Source organism: Bombina bombina, chromosome 7 (genome assembly GCF_027579735.1).
Source record: "Bombina bombina isolate aBomBom1 chromosome 7, aBomBom1.pri, whole genome shotgun sequence".
Classification (NCBI taxonomy): Eukaryota; Metazoa; Chordata; class Amphibia; order Anura; family Bombinatoridae; genus Bombina; species Bombina bombina.
The window spans coordinates 148,726,178-148,746,904 of NC_069505.1; the positions used below are offsets into that span (position 1 = coordinate 148,726,178).

The window sequence follows — 20,727 nt, forward strand, 5'->3', positions numbered from 1 at the left end:
AGTCAGGAGAGCAGCGAGTGCAAGTATAATGTTATATCAGTAACAACGTCGTTATCAGTACATGGCCCAAGCTGCAGCCAATATAATTGTCTTCTGATCACAGAACATGGATAGGCAGCAGGTGCAGTGGCACCAGGGCCCAAGGAGTTTTTTTATTAGTTCAGGTTGTAGGTTCATATACATTATTAATCTATCCTCAAAAACATTATACAGCATGATTATTGCTTACTACTGAGTAACCTTTTGGGGGGGGGGGGGGGGGGGGGCAAAAAAATGATTGTACCAGTGTCCTCTGTTGAATTGATCTGCTACTGCTGCAGACCAACATTCCAGGACCAGAAATTCTAACTTCAGGACATGTGAAACTAAGGAATAATATTTAAAGAGACAGAATGATGCACTAAGTTAAAAGGGACATTGAACCCAAAATTCTTCTTTCGTGATTCAGATAGAGCATGCAATTTTAAGCAACTTTCTAATTTACTCCTATTATCAAATTTTCTTTATTCTCTTGGTATCTTTATTTGAAATGCAAGAATGTAAGTTTAGATGCCGGCCCATTTCTGGTGAACAACCTGGGTTGTCCTTGCTGATTGGTGGATAAATTCATCCACTAATAAAAAAGAGCTATCCATAGTTCTGAACCAAGAAAAAAGCTTAGATGCCTTCTTTTTCAAATAAAGATAAGAAATTTTTTGGGTTCAGTGTCCCTTTAATGTACCGTGTTCAAATTTACTAGGAGGGCTGAATGTAAGGGAGATAAAAAAAAAGTACATTTTTATACATATTTTAAATCAAACACACTATTTCTACAGCTACAGCTTCCACCTTCCCCCACTGATGTTGCCCATTTTCTTCTTTTTATTTTTTTAATAAATCAGATGATATAAAGCTTGAGCTATTTTCCTACATGGCTCCATGAGTGCACTCTATGTGCTCCATAACAACCACACAGGAGCATGTTGTTATAGAAAATAACGACTTAAAGGGACACTGAACCCAAAATTTTTCTTTCGTTATTCAGATAGAGCATGCAATTTTAAGGAACTTTCTAATTTACTCCTATTATCAAAGTGTCTTCATTCTCTTAGTATCTTTATTTGAAATGCAAGAATGTAAGTTTAGATGCCGGCCTATTTTTGGTGAACAACCTGGGTTGTTCTGGCTGATTGGTGGATAAATTCATCCACCAATAAAAAAGTGCTGTCCAGAGTTCTGAATAAAAAAAAAGCTAAGATGCCTTCTTTTTCATATAGAGATAGCAAGAGAATGAAGAAAAATTGTTAATAGGAGTAAATTAGAAAGTTTCTTAAAATTGCATGTTCTATCTGAATCATGAAAGAAAAAAATTGGGTTCAGTGTCCCTTTAAGCAACTTTCTAATTTACTCATATTATCAATTTTTCTTTGTTCTCTTGCTATCTTTATTTGAAAAAGAAGGCATCAAAGCTTTTTTTGTTGTTCAGAACTCTGGGGAGCACTTTTTTATTGGTGGATGAATTTATCCACCAATCAGCAAGAACAACCCAGGTTGTTCACCAAAAATAGGCCGGCATCTAAACTTACATTCTTGCATTTCAAATAAAGATACCAAGAGAATAAAGAAAATGTGATAATAGGAGTAAATTAGAAAGTTGCTTAAAATGTAATGCTCTATCTGAATGACGAAAGAAAAAATTTGGGTTCAGTGTCCCTTTAAGCACCACTGACAGTCTGACTGACTGTAACAAACACAGATTTTACAAGTGCACCTGGAGGCTGGCTGGGGGCTGCAGGTTTAGAGTACTTTTATTTTAGTTATTTATTTTAAAAAAAGCATAATTGAAAAATGAATATTTTAATTGACTCCCTGCTTTTTTTTTTTATACATCCTCCTAGGTAATTTGGACTTGATGCATTAACAATAATGCATTACACCAATGTCCCTTTAAATGACCATTAAATATAACGCACAATTACACAATCAACTAATACACAATAAAAAGACAATGCAATAGCACTTACTCAATTTCAAATGAGAAGTAAATTCTTTTTGAAAAATATTTAAAAAATCCTTAAATTTCCCTGCTCCTGTATCATGTGACAGCCATCAGAAAATCAGAGAATCATGTGACAGTCATCAGAGATTCACAGACTTGTATGCATGTGAACTCATGCTAGGTATGTGCTGGTATCGCAGGAAGTGTGCATATAACAACACTGTGCAAAATGTCATAATGAAAGTAATTAGGATTTTTAATTGCAAGTTTTATCTGAATACTGAAAACTTAATTTTGACTTTTGTGCCCTTTAAAAACAGTGTCTACCCTGTATCAGTCAGAAAACTCTGTCTTATGTTGTCATGCTGTCCTGGATGGGTAGTACCGCCCTCCTGTACCCTTTTCCACTCTTCATAAGATATCAGCATCCCAGTTTCACAAAGTGATACCATAGAATACCTATACCCTACCCCTAAAATGTCTAATCCTGCCCAGACTCTATCCCTGGAAAACCCAACCATCCTCACAAATCTCTACAACTCAGCTGCTGTACAGCCATAACTTTGCCACCAGTTGTCCACAGTCTTCCCTAAGCCTCTTTTTTTATGACAGATTAGCTGTCAGTGTTGGGAAGTATGTTAATTTGCAACTGATTCACTAATAGAAAAAAGATGGGAGCTTTAATCAGCAGCATAAAACTACTTAGCTGACAGAGCAGACTCTTCAATTAAGGGATTGTCTGTCCCTCTTTGGGTAGAGGCCAAGATATTGGTTCAATATGAAGCACCTTGTGCACCACTAGTGGTGATGAAGGTCCCCTGGATCTGTTTCTTTCCTTTTAGTGTGAGATGAGGTCAAACATTATCTTTGGAATGAGGAGGACATTTTGACCCCTAAAATCAGAAGGAAGACAGCGCTGTCCTTCTTGCAGGAGAACGTATGCTCAGTGTCATTTTCCGCATTGAACCTTAAAGTAATTTGTATATGTGCACAGTGTATATCTGCTAATAAGTGCTCTCTTAGATATTGGCAAAATTAACATTTTGCAGAATTTAAAACTTGCAGACTTAAGCAATTTAAAACAATCCATGTATACACTACTTGAAAACCCTCTGGAGTGTGTTAAATGCCTATTCAGAAGTCAGATTAAATTTAACTATTGCACTGATCAAAAGATTAACCCCTAAACGAACGTGGGCCGGTCATTAATGTTTTTCTTTTTTATAATAGCACAGGGACCCTCCCTTCTTGTCACCAGAAATAGTGTGCAATCCCCATAGAAAGACTGGTCTTTAAGGGTTTGATGTGCAGCTCATAGCTATATCAAGAAAATTGAACCAATGTCTGTTGTATACACACCTCTAGGGAAATAGAAAAGCATCATTTGAGGTAAATTTCCTAAATTATGTGTACAACATAGTTTTCCTGTTTTTAAAAGGACAGTTTACCCAAAATGTTTCTCCCCTTTAAATTGTTCCCAATTATCCATTTACCTGCTGGAGTGTATTAAATTCTTTACAAGTAGCTCCTTTACCCTTATTTCGGCATTTTAAATAGCTGATTTAGACTGTGGTATCCCAACCTATACTGACAATTTCTATACTGGAGTACAGGCTTTTGAAAGGCTATGTATCAGCAGAACAAATTACACTCTTAGTGGAGTGCAGGATAGTTAAGTAATAAAATGTTAATTTTCTATTGTTATCTCTAAGTATTAAGTTTTGGTTTAAAGACAAATATAAGATAATGTACATATAAGATACATAAAGTGATAACATAATGAGATCTGATATTACCCAAAGCTCAACCCATTTTAATAGGTTGTATTTTAAAAGCACAAAACCAGCTAATTCATATACACAAATAAACCTGAAAATGCAATTTTTCATACATTTTATACTCTAGTCTGCAGTTGGTATGCAGAGTATAACATGTGAACTGTCCCTTTAAAATACATTTTATGGGGGATTTCATTTTGTGTATGCCACTTTAATTTGTACAAAAATGTAATTATTAATGGGCAGCCATCTTTCAGGGTCTCCTAATTTCCTGAATAATTTATTGTGATGAGGGGCCTGAAGCTTTGGTACCCATAGGCAATAGTCTACTGTCCCTTTCATCAGGCAAAGAAAAACTTGTGGATTGGTAAGGAGGCTAATTATTCAATTGAATATTCAAGGGACACTGCAAATTCATCTTTAGTTGGCCTTCTATAAACCCAGTCTTCTCATTGATGGGCACTCACAGGACTTTCATAGATAATATTCAAATCTTTATTTCAAAATCTTAAAAGCATAGATCACAAGTATACGTTTCGGCCCTATAATAGGCCTTTCTCAAGACTATATGTTATGTATGGACGTTTCTTTACATCGGTATCACAGACGCACTCCAGACAGACAGGCCTCATCAGTACATATATATATATATATATATATATATATATATATATATATATATATATATATATATATATATATATATATATATATATATATATACACACACACACATACATACATACATACATACATACATACATACAAGTAGAATGTAACAGGTCAGAGAACTGGTCTGTAAAGAAGGAGCACTCAAGGATGCGCTGATCAGGGGGAGGAGTCTTTAGCAGCCGTTAAAAGACAAATACATCAGAGGGTAGTGCAAAACTCCCCAACAGATGTAAGGGTTAAAAATGTATACAATGGTATAACAGCGCTTAAAAGTTCCTCATCTAACACAAAAAACATATGATAGTAGCTGTGTAGATAAGATTAAAAAAATCAATAATAAAACGTAATTATACAATCTTGTAAGTTATCAACTCCAGGTCCTGTCTTGGCGCCAAATTTCAGTCTGCTGCAAAAAGCTCGTTTCTCTGTGAGGAAACAAAATTAAAGCTACATACTCCAAGAGGTGGTTAGCATATCTGAATATCCTAGGAGGAAACTACTGGATGTGAATCAATTTGTTACTACATACTCCAATAGGTGGATGAGATCTGTAAGGCACCGCTCGCTACACCGGACCTACCTGTACCTGTATATGAGTACCCCTTTCAGTGCGGCAACTTACCTCATTAGTGGACATTCACTATTTTTGCATTATTTTGCACTTGATAACTTACAAGACTGTATAATTACATTTTATTATTGATTTTTTTAATATCTACACAGCTACTATTTTATATGGGTTTTTTTTAGATGAGGAACTTTTAAGCGCAGTTATACCCTTGTGTGTGTGTGTATATATATATATATATATATATATATATATATATATATATATATATATATATATATATATATATATATGTGTGTGTGTGTGTAATCCTTACTTTTCCTGATTGTGTAATATGGCTGAAATAATTTGTTCTGATGTAATAGCAAAGCTTTTGGATGCAATCCTAAACTACTCCTTTACCTGCCTTCAGTTACAACACACACAGCTCACCACATACATGACATAATCATGCAGTTGATAGCTTAAAGGGACAGTCAAGTCCAAAAAAAGTTTCATGATTCAAGTAGGGCGTGTAATTTTAAACAACTTTCTAATTTACTTTTATCACCAGTTTTGCTTTGTTGTCTTGGTATTCTTAGATGAAAGCTAAACCTAGGAGTTTCATAAACTAATTTCTTAGACATTGAATGCCTCCTCTAATCTAAATGCATTTTGACAGTTTTTCACCACTAGAGGGCGTTAGTTCATGTGTTTCATATAGATAACATTGAGCTAATGTATGTGAATTTACCGAGGAGTGAGCACTGATTGGCTAAAATGCAAGTCTGTCAAAATAACTTAAATAAGGGGGCAGTCTGCATAAGCTTAGATACAAGGTAATTACAGAGGTAAAATGTGTATTATTATAACTGTGTTGATTATGGAAAACTGGGGAATGGTTAATTAAGGGATTATCTATCTTTTAAAACAACACAAATTCTGGTGTTGACTGTCCCTTTAAGTTGAGGAAAACATGCTGCTGTCCTTACAATTAGCTTATTGTTATATTTTCTGGGATGAACCAGTATCTTTCACAGGCAAATAAATATATTTTGTCATTGCCTTGTTCTTTTTAGATTAAGTTTAAATTAGGATTCTAAATAGTAATTAACAAACCATGTGGGTTTAAAAAAAAAAAAAAAAAAAAAAGTTCCAATTTGGCCCAGTCATTTTAAAAGTTTGGATATCCCTGGTAAAAATATATTACAACCCCAATTATTACATTAATACTTCTAAGAGGTTGCTGCCTTATAGTTTGCAATATCATGCTGAAATGATACATTTGTTGCATATATATAACTTTTGTTCTCAGACAAAAGTATACAAATTCAGTTGAAATAGATTATAAACTCTGCTAGGTATAAATAGGATACTGCATTCTTTAATTTGCTGTCCAAATTATGCAGTTTAAACAATATCTTTTTAAAAAAGTAACATATTCCTAATTACAGAGTAAGTGAACTGTGACAGCAATGGAATACATATAGTTTTGCTTAGGGCTAGTTTTTCAGTCCCACAGTCACATGAAGAATGTCTGTATGACATATGGCTATTAGCAGCCTAGCAACAAGCACTATAGGCTGAGCAAGTGGGCTTATTAATCAGCTGACTCGGAAAAAAAGTCAGACACAGGCTCTGGTGTTGTGGATCTCACACACCCACACTATAAATACATAGAAAGGAACAATGTTTCTAGTTATAACTCAATATACAACAAATAATTACTGCTGGATATTTAGGATCTGTTTATACAACAGATACAATGATATGATGCAGCTGGTTAATCCACTGACTAACAGAGTGTATTACACAGCAAACTATTTCATGCAACCTTTATCCTACTCACTGGGTCCGGGGTCTCCACCACATCTTCAGCTGCTCCCCCCAGACACGGCAGGCACAGCCCCATCCTGGTCAGACTTCCAGAGGCCACCAGTGCTCCCCCTTCTGCCTGCTGTAAACAGCACAGTGTGTGAGCTCCATGGGAGGAGCCGGACTGACAAGCAGATCCCTGCTCATCATGTGATGTGTGTGATGTCACAGTGTAGGGAATGCCACTGCCAGGGGAGGAGGGCAGCAGAGTCAGTAAGGACAACGTCACTGTCTGCTTATTTACATGGCTTTAGTTTACTATAAAAAGAGGACAGGGAAGAGGAACTGTGTTTATAGTTTAGTGTTTTGTCCTTGAGGAGAAAGAAGGAAATTATTTTTGTACACAATAATCTTATTGTTATTAACTTTGCAGGAAGCATATCAGGCTTTTTTTCATGAAATTTTAAACAAATTTGCAATTTACTTCTGTTTTCAAATTTGATTTGTTTTCTTGGTATCTTTTATTGAAAAGTAAAACTAGGCAGGCTCATAAGAGCTCAAGAATGTACACGTTTTTAATACTCTGTGGCAGCAGTGTTTTGCAACGTTAGTTGTAGCTTTGTTATACAATGTTGCAAAACACTGCTGCCATAGACTACTAAAGACGTGCACACTCCTGAGATCTAATGAGCCTTCTTAGTTTTACTCTTCAATGAAAGATACCAAGAGAATGAAGCAAATTTGATAATAGAAGCAAACTGAAAAGTTGTTTAAAATCGCATGCTCTATCTAAATCATGAGTTTAATTTTGACTTCACTGTCCCTTTAAAATGTGTACATTTGTAACAATGAGCTTTAAAGGGACATTAAACACTAAATAAACACTATATAGAATGAAGCATTCAAAGAAAAGATTAGTCTCAGAATAACATAGATTGTTTTTTTTAAAAAGTTTAATTAGTTTAAATAGTGACAAAATAAGTGTAAAGTTTTAGTGTCTATACTATAAAGCAATGGGTGCTGCCATGTTGTAACTTAGGTTTCTTTCTCTGCTGAGGCCAATTAGAAACAGGTAAAAAATAAGTCAATAAAGTGTGCAGCCAATGGCTGTGTGGAATATAACAGTGTTCTGCACTTCCACTTCTAACAGGAACTGAAATGCTCTCGACTGAAAAAGTAAAATTACAGGAAAAGGGGACAAAATAAATAATTAAAGTATATTGCAACGTATTATATATATATATATATATATATATATATATATATATATATACATATATATATAATGTATTGTTTTATGTTACCATCTCATCCCTATAATGTAACATGACAATTACACTTTCATGGATTCAGATTTACTGTACAATAAGGAGTAAAAAACAAACAAACAAATAATTTCCAGATGAATTCTACTATCAAATTCACTCATTCCCTTGGTCTATGTGGTTGAAAATGAACTCCTTTCCACAAAAGCAAAATGGGGATGTTTTAAGGAATATATGTATAGCATTGCCACAAACACTACTGCCATATACTTATATACAATGTATCATGTATATGTATCCTTTTGTACAATGTGATACTATTTATTTTAAGGATTTTTTTTATTTTAAAGTGATGGTGAATTTAAAATGATGAATTTTAATAATTTGGAAGTACTTCTCGATATGTACACAATGATGCTTGTAGTTTTTTTAAAAACATAATTTATGTAAGAACTTACCTGATAAATTAATTTCTTTCATATTGGCAAGAGTCCATGAGCTAGTGACGTATGGGATATACAATCCTACCAGGAGGGGCAAAGTTTCCCAAACCTCAAAATGCCTATAAATACACCCCCTCACCACACCCACAATTCAGTTTAATGAATAGCCAAGTAGTGGGGTGATAAAGGAGTAAAAAGCATTAACAGAGGAATCTGGAAATAATTGTGCTTTATACAAAAAAAATCATAACCACCATAAAAAGGGTGGGCCTCATGAACTCTTGCCAATATGAAAGAAATGAATGTATCAGGTAAGTTCTTACATAAATTATGTTTTCTTCATGTAATTGGCAAGAGTCCATCCATGAGCTAGTGACGTATGGGATATCAAATACCCAAGATGTGGAACTTCACTCAAGAGTCACTAGAGAGGGAGGGATAAAAATAAGCTGAAAAATAAATCCACAACCCAAATTATAAGTTATTCTCATGAAGAAAAGAAAAACTTAAAACATTAGCAGAAGAATCAAACTGAAACAGCTGCCTGAAGAACTTATCTACCAAAAACTGCTTCTGAAGAAGCGAATACATCAAAACGGTAGAATTTTGTAAATGTATGCAAAGAGGACCAAGTCGCTGCTTTGCAAATCTGATCAACTGAAGCTTCAAATTTAAAAGACCACAAAGTGGAGACTGATCTAGTAGAATGAGCTGTAATTCTCTGAGGCAGGGCTTGACCCGACTCCAAATAAGCTTGAAGAAACAAAAGCTTCAACCAAGAGGCCAAGGAAATAGCAGAGGCCTTCTGACCTTTCCTAGGACCAGAAAATATAACAAATAGACTAAAAGTCTTCCTGAAATTTTTAGTAGCTTCAACATAATATTTCAAAGCTCTCACCACATCCAAAGAATGTAAAGATCTTTCCAAAGAATTTTTAGGATTAGGACACAAGGAAGGAACAACAATTTCTCTACTAATGTTAGAATTCACAACCTTAGGCAAAAATTGAAATGAAGTCTGCAAAACCACCTTATCCTGATGAAAAATCAGAAAAGGAGATTCACAAGAAAGAGCAGATAGCTCAGAAACTCTTCTAGCAGAAGAGATGGCAAAAAGGAAAAATACTTTCCAAGAAAGTAGTTAAATGTCCAAAGAATGCATAGGCTCAATATGGAGGAGCCTGTAAAGCCTTCAAAACAAAAATAAGACTCCAAGGAGGAGAAATTGATTTAATGACAGGCTTACATATGAACTAAAGCCTGTACAAAACAGTGAATATCAGGAAGTTTAACAATCTTTCTATGAATAAAACAGAAAGAGCAGAGATTTGACCCTTCAAGAAACTTGCAGACAAAACCTTATCCAAACCATCCTGAAGAAACTGTAAAATTCTTGCAACTCTAAAGAATGCCAAGAGAATCTTTGAGAAGAACACCATAAAATGTAGATCTTCCAAAGTCGATGATAAATCTTTCTAGAGACAGATTTACGAGCTTGTAACATAGTATTGATCACTGAGTCAGAGAAACCTCTGTGACTTAGCACTAAGCGTTCAATTTTCATACCTTCAAATTAAATGATTTGAGATCCTGATGGAAAAACGGATCTTGAGACAGTAGGTCCGACCTTAACGGAAGTGGCCAAGGTTGGCAACTGGACATCTGAACAAGAACTGCATACCAAAACCTGTGGGGCCATGCTGGAGCCACCAGCAACACAAACGATTGTTCCATGATGATTCTGGAAATCACTTTTGGAAGGAGAACTAGAGGCGGGAAAATATAAGCAGGTTGATAACACTAAGGAAGTGTCAGCGCACCCACTGCTTCCGCCTGAAAATCCCTGAACCTGGACAGGCATCTGGAAAGTCTCTTGTTTAGATGAGAGGCCATCAGATCTATCTGTGGAAGACCCCCATATTTTGAACAATCTGAGAAAACACATCTGGAAGGAGGAACCACTCCCCAGGATGTAAAGTCTGACGGCTGAGATAATCCGCCTCCCAATGTCTATACCTGGGATATGCACCGCAGAAATTAGACAGGAGCTGGATTCTGCCCAAGCAAGTATCCAAGATACTTCTTCATAGCTTGTGGACTGTGAGTCCCACCCTGCTGATTGACAAATGCCACTGTAAGTGAAAATGTCTGTTTGAAAATAAATTAACAGTTCTCTCTTCAACAAAGGGCAAAATTGAAGAGCTCTGAGAATAGCACAGAGATTTAAAATATTTATTGGTAATCTCGCCTCTTGAGATTTCCAAAACCCCTTGTGCTGTCAGAGATCCCCAAACAGCTCCCCAACCTGAAAGACTTGCATCTGTAGAGATCATAGTCCAGGTTAGCTGAACAAAGAAGCCCCTTGAATTAAACGCTGGTGATTTACCACCATGTCAGAGAGTGTCAAACATTGGGATTTATGGATATCAATTGTGATATCTTAGTATAATCCCTGCACCATGGATTCAGCAAACAAAGCTGGAGAGGTCTCATGTGAGAACGGGCAAAGGGAAATGCGTCCAATGCTGCAGTCATGAGACCTAAATTTTCCATGCACATAACCACTGAAGGGAATGACTGAGACTGAAGGTGCCGACAGGCTGCAACCACTTTCAAACGTCTCTTGTCTGTTACAGAGTCATGGACACTGAATCTATCTGGAAACCTAAAAAGGTGACCCTTGTCTGAGGAATCAAGAAACTTTTTGGCAAATTGATCCTCCAACCATGTTTCCGAAGAAACAACATTAGTTGATTAGTGTGAGATTCTGCAGAACGGAAGGACTAAGCTAGTACCAAAATATCGTCCAAAAAAGTAAACACCACAATACCCTGCTCTCTGGTTTCCATAAGCAGGGCACCAAAAACCTTTAAAAAAAGATTCTTTGAGCGGTTGCTAATCCAAAAATGGAAAAGCAACGAATTGGTAACGCTTGTCTAGAAAAGAGAATCTCAGGAACTGAAATTGATCCGAATGAATCGGAATATGAAGGTATACATCCTGCAATCCATTATGGACCTAAAATGTCCTTGCTGAATAAAAGGCAGAGCAGTCCTTAAAGTCACCATTTGAAAATTGGTACTCATACATAACGATTCAAAATTTTCAGATTCAGAATTGGTCTGAATGAAATTTCCGTCTTAAAGATTATGAATAGATTTGAATAAAACCCCCAGACCTTGTCCCTGAAAAGGAACTGGCATGACTACCCCTGAAACTCCAGGTCTGAAACACACTTCAGAAAAGCCTTAGCTTTAACTGGATTTGCTGGGATACGTAAGAGAAAAACAATCTTCTCACAGGAGGATTTTCTCTGAATCCTATTTGAAACAATAAATATATAAAAAAGGCAGCACCAGCATTGAAATTGAACAAAAAACTTTTATTCCATAAAGGCTTAACAAGTGTGACACGGAATGAACATCTGACGTGTTTCACGCCCCCTAGTGGCATTTCATCCTATTCAAAACCCCTGAGAGATAATACTCTGAAACCATTGATTTGGACCGAATTATCCAAAACATTCTTGAAAAAAACCTTAATCTGCCCCCTACCAGCTGAGCTGGAATGAGAGTTGCACCTTCATGCTGACTTAGGGGCTGGCTTTTTGGTTTCTTAAATGGGTTGGATTGATTCCATTTAAAGAAGGTTTCCAATTGGAAACAGATTCCATAGGGAAGGATTAGGTTTTTGTTCCTTATTGAAAAAAAGAACGAAAACAATTTAGAAGCTTAATATTTACCCTTAGGTCTCTTATTACCTTGGAAAGAAGAGATAGCAATCTAGACTTAAAAAGTCATATCAGCATTCCAAGATTTTAAGCCTCAAATTCTTGTAGCTAAAATAGCTAAAGACATAGATCTAACATCAATCATGATGATATAAAAAATGGCATCAGAACTGAATAGTATGTTGAAGAAAGCGAACAATACTAGATAAATCAGAATCCAATTCTTGTTGCGCTAAATCTTCAACAAAAAAGTTGATGCAGCTGCAACATCAGCCAAAGAAAATGTAGGCCTGAGACGACCTGAATATAAATAAGCTTTCCTTAGATAAGATTCAAGTCTCCTATCTAAAAGAACTTAAGTACTATCTTCCATAGGAATAGAGGTACATTCAGCAAGAGTAGAAATAGCCCCAAAAAAGTTGAGGAACTTTTCCCAACACTGTATAGAAATTGCTGGTAAAAAGATACAATTTTTTTTAAACTTTGAAGAAGGAATAAAAATAAGTACCCGGCTAATTCCATTCCTTAAAATCATAAGAGAAATAGTATCAGGAATGGAAAAAACCTCTGGAGCAACCACAGGAGGTTTAAAACAGAATTTATTAGTTCTAATAACAAGAGGACTAGTTTCCATGATATCCAAAATAATTAACACTTCTTTAACAAAGAACGAAAAAACTTCATTTTAAATAAAAAAGTAGATATGTTAGTGTCAATATCTGAGGAAAGATCTTCTGAATCAGATAGATCCTCATCAGAAGAGGATAATTCATTATATTGTCGGTCATTTGAAATTTCATCAATCTTATGAGAAGTTTTAAAAGACCTTTATATTAATTAGAAGGCAGAATAGCAGACAAAGCCTTCTGAATAGAATTTAGAAACAAATTCTTTAAATTTCATAGGTATAATATGTACATTAAAAGTTGAAGGAAAAACAACAGGAAATGTACTATTAACTGATGGATACAATATCTGCATGAAAAAAGTTTATCATACAATGGCATTCGTAAATATAATGCACTTAGCTTTAGTAGAACCGACATCAGGCAGCAACGTTCCAACAGATACTTCTGAGGCAGTACCAGATTGAGACATCTTGCAAAATGTAAAATAGAAAACATATAAAGCAAAATTTGTCAATTTCCTTATATGACAGTTTCAGGAATGGGAAAAAAATGCAAATAGCATAGCTCTCTGACATAGAAAAAATCAAGAGGCAAAAGCAATGGGGCAAATAAAAAATTTAGCGCCAAGTATGACGCACAAAGTAACTGGAAAATGTTTTGGCGCCAACCATGTCCGGAAATGACACACTCGCATCACTAACGACGCAACCCTGTGTGAACCTCTGAGTCAATTACGATGCCGGAAATGACGAACGTGCCTTTCACGCCAAAAAATTCTCGTGCCAAGAATGAAGCAATAAAGTGTAGCATTTGGCGCACCCACGAGCCTAAGACAGCCCGCAATTTGAAACAAAGTAGTCAATTGAAAAAAGACTAAACCCCAGGTAAGAAAAATATTTCTTAATATTAACTTTCCCCAAATATGAAACTGACAGTCTGCAAAAAGGAAATACATGAACCTGACTCATGGCAAATATAAGTACATATATTTAGAACTTTATATAAATGCATAAAGTGCCAAACCGATAACAGAGAACCTATGAAAAAGACCCCCATTAGGAAAATCATTGCATTCAATAGGTGATACTCTCCACGTCAGGGGCGTATTAATGCATAGGCCAACGAGGCCCGTGCCTAGGGCGGCAGATTTTGGGGGGTGGCACTTCTCTGTTGCACTAAATATGTGCTGAGGATTTAAGAAAAAAAATTCAAATTTTGACAGCGCGGTTGTCACGTGACCGGCTTTTTGCCATGTCAATTGACGCCCACCTTCCTGTCTAGCAAGCCGCGAGAACTTTTGGATCATGGATGTGATGATAAGTGGAGACTGGAGAGGAGCCGGAGGACTGGAGTGGACTGAACCGGCTTAACTCAGGTAGGGAAGGGCAGGGCAGCGCAGCCTAAAGCATTCGCACGCTGACAGAGTCAGAAGGCTACCTGTGTACACTGTTAAGTAAGTGTGGCGTGGCTTCATCGAATGCCGCCCGCCCTACTCCTCTGATATTTTATTGCCTGCCCTGTACAGTTACACAGTGTGTGCTTGTGTATACTGTGTGTAGCGAGCCTTTAGGCAATAAAATAGCAGAGGAAACGGCATTAGGTTAAGAACCAAGTCTTGAGCAACTCTTGATCTATTTAAATATGCAGACCTGACCCGCTCATTTTAAAAGCAGCTTTGTTTACTTCTTAATGTGGCTGGGCAGTGGGACAGTATATTAGGCATGCATTGCAAACGGAGCTTATTGAAAAGGCAGGGGGGAAATAAGGTTCAGTAAATTTTGCCATGCTCTAAAATGAAAAGGAAAAAAAAAATACTGCCTTTTTAATAAGCTCAGTATGCAATGCATGCCTAATATACTGCCCACTGCCCAGCCACATTAAGAAGCAAAAATAACTGCTTTTGAAATGCCGGTATATGAGCACTAAAATTAGCTGTACAAGAAAGCTGTGTCTCCAGCAAGCTTTTACTCAGTGCTATTTCTGACACTTTTGAAAGAGTGGGGGAAGGGGAGCAGACATGGGTCTAGGACTTAGTAGTATATATATATATATATATATATATATATATATATATATATATATATATATATATATATATATATATATATATATATATATATATATATATATATATATATATATATATACAGGGAGTGCAGAATTATTAGGCAAATTAGTATTTTGACCACATCATCCTCTTTATGCATGTTGTCTTACTCCAAGCTGTATAGGCTCGAAAGCCTACTACCAATTAAGCATATTAGGTGATGTGCATCTCTGTAATGAGAAGGGGTGTGGTCTAATGACATCAACACCCTATATCAGGTGTGCATAATTATTAGGCAACTTCCTTTCCTTTGGCAAAATGGGTCAAAAGAAGGACTTGACAGGCTCAGAAAAGTCAAAAATAGTGAGATATCTTGCAGAGGGATGCAGCACTCTTAAAATTGCAAAGCTTCTGAAGCGTGATCATCGAACAATCAAGCATTTCATTCAAAATAGTCAACAGGGTCGCAATAAGCGTGTGGAAAAACCAAGGCGCAAAATAACTGCCCATGAACTGAGAAAAGTCAAGCGTGCAGCTGCCAAGATGCCACTTGCCACCAGTTTGGCCACATTTCAGAGCTGCAACATCACTGGAGTGCCCAAAAGCACAAGGTGTGCAATACTCAGAGACATGGCCAAGGTAAGAAAGGCTGAAAGACGACCACCACTGAACAAGACACACAAGCTGAAACGTCAAGACTGGACCAAGAAATATCTCAAGACTGATTTTTCTAAGGTTTTATGGACTGATGAAATGAGAGTGAGTCTTGATGGGCCAGATGGATGGGCCCGTGGCTGGATTGGTAAAGGGCAGAGAGCTCCAGTCCGACTCAGACGCCAGCAAGTTGGAGTTGGAGTACTGGTTTGGGCTGGTATCATCAAAGATGAGCTTGTGGGGCCTTTTCGGGTTGAGGATGGAGTCAAGCTCAACTCCCAGTCCTACTGCCAGTTTCTGGAAGACACCTTCTTCAAGCAGTGGTACAGGAAGAAGTCTGCATCCTTCAAGAAAAACATAATTTTCATGCAGGACAATGCTCCATCACACGCGTCCAAGTACTCCACAGCGTGGCTGGCAAGAAAGGGTATAAAAGAAGTAAATCTAATGACATGGCCTCCTTGTTCACCTGATCTGAACCCCATTGAGAACCTGTGGTCCATCATCAAATGTGAGATTTACAAGGAGGGAAAACAGTACACCTCTCTGAACAGTGTCTGGGAGGCTGTGGTTGCTGCTGCACGCAATGTTGATGGTGAACAGATCAAAACACTGACAGAATCCATGGATGGCAGGCTTTTGAGTGTCCTTGCAAAGAAAGGTGGCTATATTGGTCACTGATTTGTTTTTGTTTTGTTTTTGAATGTCACAAATGTATATTTGTGAATGTTGAGATGTTATATTGGTTTCACTGGTAAAAATAAATAATTGAAATGGGTATATATTTGTTTTTTGTTAATTTGCCTAATAATTATGCACAGTAATAGTCACCTGCACACACAGATATCCCCCTAAAATAGCTATAACTAAAAACAAACTAAAAACTACTTCCAAAACTATTCAGCTTTGATATTAATGTGTTTTTTGGGTTCATTGAGAACATGGTTGTTGTTCAATAATAAAATTAATCCTCAAAAATACAACTTGCCTAATAATTCTGCACTCCCTGTATATATATATATATATATATATATATATATATATATATATATATATATATATACACTACTAAGTACCAGCCCCATGTCTGCTCCCCTTCCCCCACTCTTTCAAAGGTGTTATATATATATATATATATATATAGAGAGAGAGAGAGAGAGAGAGAGAGAGAGAGAGAGAGAGAGAGAGAGAGAGAGAGAGAGAGAGAGAGAGAGAGAGAGAGAGAGAGAGAGAGAGAGAGAGAGAGAGAGAGAGAGAGAGAGAGAGAGAGAGAGAGAGAGAGAGAGAGAGAGAGAGAGAGAGAGAGAGAGAGAGAGAGAGAGAGAGAGAGAGAGAGAGAGAGAGAGAGAGAGAGAGACATGTACACACACATTTTATATATATATATTACTCACTGTATATATATATATATATATATATATATATATATATATATATATATATGTAAAAAAAATTATGTCTAAAATAAATGCCTTAAAACTGGGGGGGGGGGGTGGCAGCAGAATTTTGAGTGCCTAGGGCAGCACAAAACCTAAATACACCCCTGCTCCACGTCCCTCTGACATTCACTGTACTCTGAGAGGAATCAGGCTTCAAAATGCTGAGAAGCGCATGTCAACGTAGAAATCTTAGCACAAACTTACTTCACCACCTCCATAGGAGGCAAAGTTTGTAAAACTGAATTGTGGGTAAGGTGAGGGGTGTATTTATAGGCATTTTGAGGTTTGGGAAACTTTGCCCCTCCTGGTAGGATTGTATATCCCATACGTCACTAGCTCATGGACTCTTGCCAATTCCATGAAAGAAATAACCTTTTTTCAATGAATATATTGCTTTTTAAAGTCGCTCCGTTACCTGTGCCCCGGCCGCCTCTGTATACTCAATTTGACAGACAGGTGCATCGTCCAATAGGAACTGCACCATACACCCTATGTCAGACTTGTATATGCACACTCCCATGCTGCTGATTTAATGCAGAATCGCCAGAACTACCACTGTACCAATGTAGTTTTAGCTCTGATCCCATCGCTGCTTAGTTAACTCCAGTCCTCTGACCATGGAATTAAGTTTTCTTATAAAGTCTAATAGGGTCCCATTGTCATCCCACCATATGCCAAATACATCATCTAGGAAGCACCACCTTCTGTTCAATATTTTTTTAAATTCTTGTTCCCATAGATGATGCTTTCCTCAAATTCATTCATGAACAAATTGGCATATGATGGGGTGACATTGGAACCTATGGCAGTCCCTTTGATCTGTATCTACCATTTGTCCTGGAAAGGGAAATAATTCCAGTATAAAATCAACCAAAGTAACTCCTCAATAAAATCACCTTTTTATATTTTTTATTTACTAATAGATTTTTGAGTGCTATGGCAATACATCTCTCATGTTTGATGGATGTGTATAGACTTTTTACATCCATTGTAAATAATAGGAACTTGTCAGGTGGTAACTCTAGAGACTTGGCTTTATCCAAAAACATGGTTAGTATATTTAAAATAGGATGATATTTTTATGACCTCAAGATGTAAAATTTTGTCAATGAATTTAGATATGTTGGTGTATACAGAGTCTATACTGAAGACTATATGCCTCCCTGGTGGTCTCTTATTATCCTTGTAGATTTTAGGGACTGTATAAAATATAGGATTACGTGGGGTGTTTACATATAAATAATCAGCAAGTTTTTTGCCTATTTACCCCATATTTGTTGCTTTCTTAAGTATGGAGGAAATTTCTTTTTGTATTTTTATTAAAGGGTTTCCATTTAACCTGTTGTATGTGATAAGATCTTGTAGCTGGGTATGAATTTCCCCTACATATATGACTTGTCCATAATAACTATGTGGACCATCTCTTGTCAGCCCCTTTCAGTATGATGTCTGCTATTCTTTTCAAAGTATGTAATGCTTTATGGTCATTTACAGAAAAATTAAAAAAAAAATTGCCTCTATACCATATTTTCCTCTGTACTTGTGCATGTTTGTATTTATCTTTCAATTTTTTAACATAATTTTCTACCAAATTAATAAACGTATTTGCACTATGATTATTAATATTAGGGTTAAAGGTGCTTTTCCTGGTAAGACCTAGAGATAAAAGAGACCATTCTCTGTTGCTGCTTCAATATTTTTATATTCACTACCATTCGATATAAAAATCTTGAAGCTCCTTTGTTCAAACATTTTCTGAAGAAGGGTCATCAAATAAGCCAGATGAGGTGGCAAGTAATAGATCAAATAGGGCCTCCCAGAAATGGTATGGACAGAGAGAAATTATTAAAACAATGGGAAATGTGGTGGATTCATAAATTGGAAACATTGGCCCCCAGGTGCCTCAACAGACACTATGATTTGACAATTTTCCTATAATGAATAGGGAATCACATGTTGGGGATAATAATAATAATAATAATGATTAATAATTGGATACTTGTATAGCGCACAACCTCAAACTTAATCAACTCATGGCACAAATAACAGGTATTATTATTAGATAGTGATGTTTGCAGCTACAGATAAATTATAGTTTAACATCTTGTATAAGAATGAGTTGTGAGAATGGATATATTTATTAATATGTAAAGAATTACAGTTATTAAGATGTAATTATACAATATGTCCACTAGATGGAGTATGATAACACATTCCAGCCATTGGCGCGGAAAATAAGATTTAAAAAGCTTGTGAAACGTTTGTTAACCTATGCACGACTAAGGGAATCACCCCCAAAACGTCGCTTTTTTATGTCTACAATAAAGAAGTTATAAGCTTTATTTGGTGCTGTGGACTATTGTACTGTGAATATATCTGTGGGGAATTCATAGTGTCCTTGGTCGTCACGCACACCTATTTCATTCAGTAGGGCTGTGTTACTTATTGACTCATTGGATAGTGGCAGCCCTACTGAGAACTCAGTTGACATGGATCTGTCTTTGGCATACCACTCTTCCAGAAAAGAATGTATTAGGTGGAATGTACCATTGCTGGCTGGGTACCTGGTGACAGCAATGGTACAAGGCAGAGGCACCAAAGAAGGAGAGGGGGGTTGATAGTGCCCTGTCAAAGGAGCCATCAACCTTTCATTATGCTGCAACAACACTAGAGGGATAGTGGGCTATTCACTTGGGTTTCAGTGTGATCTATATCATCAGCCTCTCTGCATTGTATTCCAATATTTGATGAAAAAGAAGGGTGATTTTTATGATTTTTAATACAAATGTACAAGTGCAATAATAGTACTCTGCAGCCACCATCTCTTGTACCCAATCAATATTATCCAAATACACAAGATCACAATTCAGTAACTGAATTGGATAATTATTTACTTTGAACAATGTAGTTGATTGGCACTCATAAATTGTGGACTTGCCTCATTCAAATGACACCAGATGACACCATGTTGTGCCAAATATTTTTAAATATGGTATAATAAAGAATGCAATTATTCACATTATGATGTGCTTTTGTCATTTTTTAACTGCCAGGATACAGATCCCAAGAGGCATCAGTAAAAACCACCCAGGGCAAGTGAGTGTAGACAGCTCAAGTTATATTGTGAAAGAGTGCCCACAAGCGAAAGAATAGTTAGAGACACTCTCCAAGGTGTGCACACCCCAATTCTCAGAATTAAATAAAATAAAAAATGATAAGTAAAAGTATAGAAACAGGGGCAAAATAAATAATGAAAGTATATGGCAAAGTTATTTTTTACCACGCAGTCCTTTTCAGGGATTTAGATTAAGTTTTTAAAGATGGGTTATTTTAGTTTGAGTATAGGTTTGGGTACTTTAGTTTTAGAATAGGGCTTTTTATACCAGTGTCTTTTTATTTTTGATACTTTTTTTTTTACTGTTAGTGTTTATTTTTTGTAATTTAGGGGGTCTTTGGGGGTAAGCTGTTAGGGGTTAAGTCATGTAGGGGTTTTGGCATTTTAGGGATTAATATGTTAAGGGGTTTGTTGTGGTGGTTTGGGGGTTAATAGAAGTAAATTAGAATTGTCATGCTCTTTCCAATCCATTTAAGTTTAATTTTAACTTTACTATCCCTATAACTTTTATCTTTGCTAAGTTTACCTCTGGTGCAGGGAAAGAAATACTAACCAGAATTCTAAGTGTAGCTTTGCGTTAATAATATTATTAATAAGTAATTCCAGAAAAAAAAG

The 20,727-nt window shown here is 36.3% G+C and overlaps 1 protein-coding gene across 1 annotated transcript in view; it reads right to left on the bottom strand.

Moving 5' to 3' along the window:
* The window catches only part of SVIP (small VCP interacting protein), a 24,856-nt gene extending 17,889 nt beyond the window's left edge, over positions 1–6,967 (bottom strand). Inside the window, exon 1 of the mRNA XM_053720383.1 lies at positions 6,825–6,967. Within this exon, the coding sequence (XP_053576358.1) occupies positions 6,825–6,887 (63 nt within the window). The 5' untranslated portion in view covers positions 6,888–6,967. The remainder of the gene's footprint in view (positions 1–6,824) is intronic.
* Between the last annotated feature and the right edge of the window lie 13,760 nt (positions 6,968–20,727).